The sequence below is a fragment of the Amphimedon queenslandica genome, unplaced genomic scaffold (assembly GCF_000090795.2).
Source record: "Amphimedon queenslandica unplaced genomic scaffold, v1.1 AMPQUscaffold_13260, whole genome shotgun sequence".
Lineage (NCBI taxonomy): Eukaryota > Metazoa > Porifera > Demospongiae > Haplosclerida > Niphatidae > Amphimedon > Amphimedon queenslandica.
In genome coordinates, this window is record NW_003546504.1 from 24,851 (window position 1) to 30,994 (window position 6,144).

The 6,144-nt window shown below is 36.9% G+C and overlaps 1 protein-coding gene across 1 annotated transcript; it reads right to left on the reverse strand.

The window, feature by feature from the left end:
- Positions 1 to 1,671: 1,671 nt before the first annotated feature.
- LOC109583967 (mediator of RNA polymerase II transcription subunit 34-like) lies at positions 1,672 to 2,319 on the reverse strand. The gene has a single exon (XM_019999511.1). The coding sequence runs from the start codon at positions 2,317 to 2,319 to the stop codon at positions 1,672 to 1,674; it is 648 nt and encodes a 215-aa protein (XP_019855070.1).
- Positions 2,320 to 6,144: the final 3,825 nt, after the last annotated feature.

Here is a 6,144-nt window from a genome sequence, read left to right on the forward strand (position 1 = left end):
TAAGTTGTACATAACATGCATATTTACATGTACATCTAATTATAACAGTAGGTACATGAAGTATGGGAAGATGGAGTGCCCCACTGCATTATGTTATATTGATTTTATATAGGTCCCACTTGGAATCATGAATAAGAATGAAAATATGACTGAAGAGATGATTGAAATATTGGAAGAGGTGCACAAATATGTTCCAACAAGACAGAAGACTGTAGCTGATGATAAATCGGGAAGAATAGTTTCCGGGGATCTGTGTCACACTTTGTTAATTGGTGGGGACCAGTTAACTCGCAAACGGATTAAATCGGCAAGGGACATGAGACGTAATGGCAAAACCCCACATTCACAGTTAACTGGTCTGATGCCTGTATGTGAAGACTGGCATACCAAGGGCATTTTTCTGGAGGTATAAACTATGAATTTGAATTATGTATTCATTTATAATTGTCTAGCTAGCAATTAATATTTTGTTATTTGCTGTCATTTTCCTCTCGTTTTTGTCTGTCTCTTTTCCCCTCTCTCTCCCATGTCTGTAATTTACATGTAGGTTGTATAGAAATATTTTTATAATACCAGTAGCTTTAAGGAACAAGGAACAATGTGCCAATTACGAAATGCGATTGATTGAAGGAATGTATCTGCTAGTGCTGATAAAGATTTTAATGCGTGTGATGATTTTTTTAATTTGGTAACAAGAGGCCATATAATTGCTGCTGCTATGACATATTTGGAAATGGAGGATGTCAAAGATTCACCAAAGCACCATTTACTCTCAGAGTCTTTATGGACAGAATCAAATAGCAATAGAAGTGATGTACTGCTCTGTGTATGTAGAGAGATTGTCGTGATGCTTGTTGATCTTCGAAGGCAGTTTGTTGGTAACATAACTGATGATAATAGTATGGGAGAGAGCGTGGTTAATGATAATGACAAAGTCCAACTTTATGCTTCAAAGGTACTTTCTCTATGGGTTTATTTTATACTGAATTTTGTGATGCAATTCGGGAAGAGGATGGCCTATGCATCCTTCGTTGTTGGAGGTACTTCTTATTCATTTTTAAGAAAGCTAGACGGAGTAACTATGCTATTGAAGCACTTAATCTTTTGGGGCAACATGACTTCTTTCTGTCACCACACCAATCCCAACAGCTCATTTGGTCACGCTGTGTCAACACATCAGGCATTCAAGGTCGAAACATACCTTGTGATTTACTAATGGAACATTTGAACCGGGTATGTAAGATGTCTGTAGGCTCTTATAAAACAAAAGAAAGTATATGCAGAGTTGTTCGATGTCTTGGAGTGATTGTTGAGTTAGAAGAGAATTTCAATAATGCTCTTGGAGTCAATGCTCAATCAGGCAAACATGCAGTATCAACTACCAAGAAAGACCTTTTGATAATACTGTCACAACTAATGGAAAAAAAGGTATTTAAACATATAGATCAGAGGGAACACACTACATTTAAAGGTGTGACTGTTGATTGTGATGTTGATAAGAAAAAATTTATGGAATGGGCGAAAGAACACTTAAAACAGTTGAAAGATGTATTATATTGCACACAATAAACAATGAATAAATATTATTAATAAAATAGTGAAATAAATGAATAGTCTCTATTGGATAATGTCTTTGTGCATTGTCCACATGTACATAACTTATGGCAAATGTCACAGCAGTGGGCATCCATAATTTTCTTGTGAGTGGGAATATTTATCAAAAAATTTATACAAAGAATCTCGCCTACATTCCTTCTTATAATTAACATAACGTGTCATATAATCAGAGCTTTCTTTAAGCAATTTTTTGTTATGAAGAAGAATGGCAAATGTCTGTGCTCCATCTCTTCTGCCTCTACCAACTTCTTGTACATAATTTTCTATGTCATGAGGTGGGCTAAAATGAAGTATTAGATGAACATCAGGGCAATTTACTCCCATGCCGAAAGCTACAGTTGCAATAACTATCCGTAATGGAGACGATTTTGAGAAATTAGTTATTATACTATCTTTTACTTCTTCTTCTGTGCTTTTAAAAAACATGTCAACTAACCAACATTCTGGTATACGAGGTGATGCGCCTGGTGGTTCAGTGAATTTATCTCCCAAATTCAGTGAAAAGAAACGATAGAGTTCAGCACAATTTGTTTTGCACTTACAGTAAATTAATATTCTGTTTAGAGATGAGCGTTTAACCCTCAATTCATTTAAAATATGGTGAAAAATGGCATTGCTGAGTAAACTGCCTTTTATTTCATAGACGGTATACAAAATATTAGATTTATCTGGTGACAATATAACCTCACAAGGCTTATCCATCCCCAACAGCTTTTGTACCTCTAATTCTAAGTTGTGAAGTTGCTGTTGCAGTTAGTGCCATGATATTTATTTTTGATGACAATAATTATGCTTCTCACCTCCCTGATCTGTAAAAAGGAATCACGGAAACTTTTACCCCTATATATGTATGCATGAAAAAAATTGGTATAATTATAGACTAACCATTTTACAACACAGTGAGCTTCATCTATTATCAAACCAACTAGATTCTTCTTGAATACATCATTTCTCACAATTTCCTTACCCTTACCCACCAGCATCTCTGGACTCATGAACAATATACTATAGGCACCAGTATGTGCCATTTCTTTAATGTCGATAGCTGAGTCACTGTCTATATGACCAGCCCTGATACCATGGTCCTTTAGTGACTGAACCTGGTCCTTCATTAAAGCAGTCAATGGACTAATAACCAAAACTATTGAGCAATTGGTGCCTCTGTGGTGTAGTAAATCATATGCCATTGGCAGACAAGCATAGCACACTGTTTTTCCAAAGCCAGTTGGCAATATCACAAATACATCATTATGGCCTGAAAATAGATTAGATATGTCAACCTAAAGCCTAAATCTGTTGATAAAGTACCTTTTTCTGAGCCTCTTGTCCTCTATTGCTTTCATTTTACCATGAGGTGTAGTGCTACTGAGCATGCGCATCGGCGCACGCCTTTGATACACCCACTCATTATCACACAAATATGTTGATAACACCCCCACTGCAGGATACATCAAATTTATTTGACTTTGTCCTCGGGCCTGCGGCCCTCAGGCTTGGTCATACAAATGCGATGTATCCCTAGCGGGGGTGTTATAATGTTTACTTATTGCAGTTACATGTAGGCCTGGTCTCTAGTAGAGAGTGACAAGAGACCAGGCTTACTGTCAAAGTATAGCCACGAGCAATAGCTCCCTTGGAAGCCGCTTGAGGCCTAACATTATTTCAAAAGTGGCCATGTGAGAGCTATTTATTGCCATGTTTTGGGGAAAGGAGTTCTAAAGTTCGTTCTCTTAAAAGCTTTTGTGAATCCCAGTCAGAATGCTCCAGAGAAAGCACACCATGCATGCAATTGTGACAAAAAAAGCCAGAAGGAACAATTATTTGCGGACATTGCACATGCATGACAGGGTAAGATATATGATATACATGTACTATGTTTGCATGAATTGTCTTGTCTACAGCTAAGGAGAAAGCTGCTCTCATTTGGCTGCAATATTATTGAAGATAGGAAATTCTGCACAATTACGTCACACTGTTAGCATTTCACAACGTTGCCCATGTAATGAGAATTTTGACACAAAGGTTTGTACAGAATCAATTCCATACTATTTTAAAACCAAAACTATAGGTTACTCCATCAATTAATGTGGAAATTGACTTTAGTCATCTAAAATGAGGTAACAAAGCAATGGAGCCTTTGAAGCCATCTCAGGCAACCTTTAATTACTGACACCATCCATGAAAATGCGTTGATATCTCATATCAAGTCGATTATACCAAATGCTGTTGTCTTATCAAATACCATGCTGAGAAGTGTTCCAAAGATAAATATAATTGAAAAACTTCCGCCCCATCCAACATCATTAGTAAAATCATAACAATCTCCTTCTTAGAAATTTCAAAATGGCAGATTTATCAAAGACAAAATTCGAGAAGCTCTCTGTTGCTGCTTCATGAAGATTGTACCTACATGTACTTGAAAGAATCTACCCACTTGCAAAGCTTTTCCCCACTATGGTTTACACATAGAAAGGGTAAAAAAAACAGGCTCAAAAATTAGCGAAGGTGGATTTACTTCTTTGTCATATCTTCTATTTCACTTTTTAAGAGCTTTGTTGGTCATCATAAAAGTAGTGATACTACAGTACCACCTCTGATTAGAAAATGAAACTGTAACTCATATGGTTACATTTTATTTGTTGGTGATTCCCATTCAGACATTCATTATCAAGTAGCGGGTCTCTTCATTAATCCAGAGTATCCACATCTTGGTGATTCACCAGACAGATGATCCATTGTGATTGCTGTGGCAATGGTCTTAATGAGATAAAGTGCCATTACAAGTATCGTGAAATGGACCTAAACACAATTACAGACGCTAGTTCTTATATTATACATAATCAGAAATGTGAAGTTATAAGACTTTCTCAAAATCATGAGTATTATTACCAGATTCAAGGACAACTCATAATTTGTTATATAAACTTGTTTGACTTTGTTGTCTGGACACCAAAAGCATTATACATACAGTGTATTTTATGTGATCAATAATTTTTGAAGAGCTAAAGCCACACCTAGATAACTACTTTATTAAGGTCTTCTCCCAGTTATTAGTATGCCAAAATTCAACATCTGATCTTCCTGACATTCAAGAAGAAAGGTATTGTTTATGTGGTGGGAAGGACAAAAGGCGGATGATTGCTTGTGATGATAAAGATTCTCCAATCAAGTGGTTTCACTACAGGTGTGTTGTAATCTTCCGTAAACCAAAAGGAAAGTAGTTTTATTCAAGCAAGAGTAGATGATAGTTAGAGAGAGTGTCGAACTGCACTATGCTAGCTGGAATATGACCGCATAGAACTTTCTTGCGCATCTTTGGGCATTCCCGCATATTGGGTGTGGCTGAGTAGGGAAAAATGGCTGCCTAGTTTGCTCAACAAGGTTTACTGGCCGTTTTGGAGTCTCAGCTATAGCTGTACTGCATAACAGGCTTCAGCAGCATTATAAAGTGTACTAGGATGATGTCTACAGCTTCTTCAAGTGTTCTCCACTCTTCCTTATGAAAACTTCTACACGTGCTTTTAGTAGGTACACCTACAATTCAGGTCTCACGTGACTTAGTTCTACGCGGTCATATTCCAGCTAGCATAGTGCAATTCTACACTCTCTCTAACTATTATCTACTCTTGATTCAAGTAATGGCACATTTTCGATTTTTTATAATGAATAATTAGAATTAGATTTAATACGACCTGGAGGGCAAGCGCCAAGCGGTCAATTTCGTAATTATTGCAGCAGGAACTTGCTAGTAGCTTGTTCTGGCATTGTTCTTGTAACAACAATGGTCAACTTTCGCGTAGTTCCTGGATGTTCAAAAAGATCTAATAGGGAGAAAGACTTATGATACTACAGAGTACCCCTGAAGGACAAAAAGCTTCTCCAAATTTGGATCTATAAGATTGGAAGGAAGAATCTATCTTTAAATGGTAATTGTAGGGTATGTAGTGAGCATTTTGAGCCAAATTCTGCAAGAGGCAGATGTCTTCTACCTGGAGAATATCCAACACTTAAGCTGCCTGAAATAACAAAAGCAGAAAAGCAGCATAGGCCTCCTACTAAAAGAGTAACTGTGCCTTTGCATCAGAATCATGCCACTGCTGACCATCATAGTGAAGAACAAAGGGGTATGGAGCAGTTGGCAGCTAAATCTCATGATATTGAAGTGCAAGTAGATTTGATTTACATGTAGATGACACAAGGATAGTAAATTTAGAAGCTGAGGTAGAAGTTCCCAAATTAAAGCTACACACATTTGCATTATGTTTATCCAATATATGTAACAGTGATACTAAAATTCAATTCTATACTGGATTTGGTAATTACTCTACATTAATGGCATTATACAAATTGTTGGGGCCGGCTGTTAACTGCTTAAATAACTGGGGAAGTGAAATCAAACGAGACACAAAAAGCATTCAGGAACGACATCGTTCACTTTCACCTACTGAAGAGTTCTTCATGGTTCTGGTACGCCTTAAGCTAGGACTTTTTGAGCAAGACCTTGCATATCATTTTGGCATATCTGTT

What these genes read in the sequence shown, in the direction of transcription:
- LOC109583967 (XM_019999511.1), bottom strand. Translation starts at nt 2,319, where the DNA reads ATGGATAAGCCTTGTGAGGTTATATTGTCACCAGATAAATCTAATATT.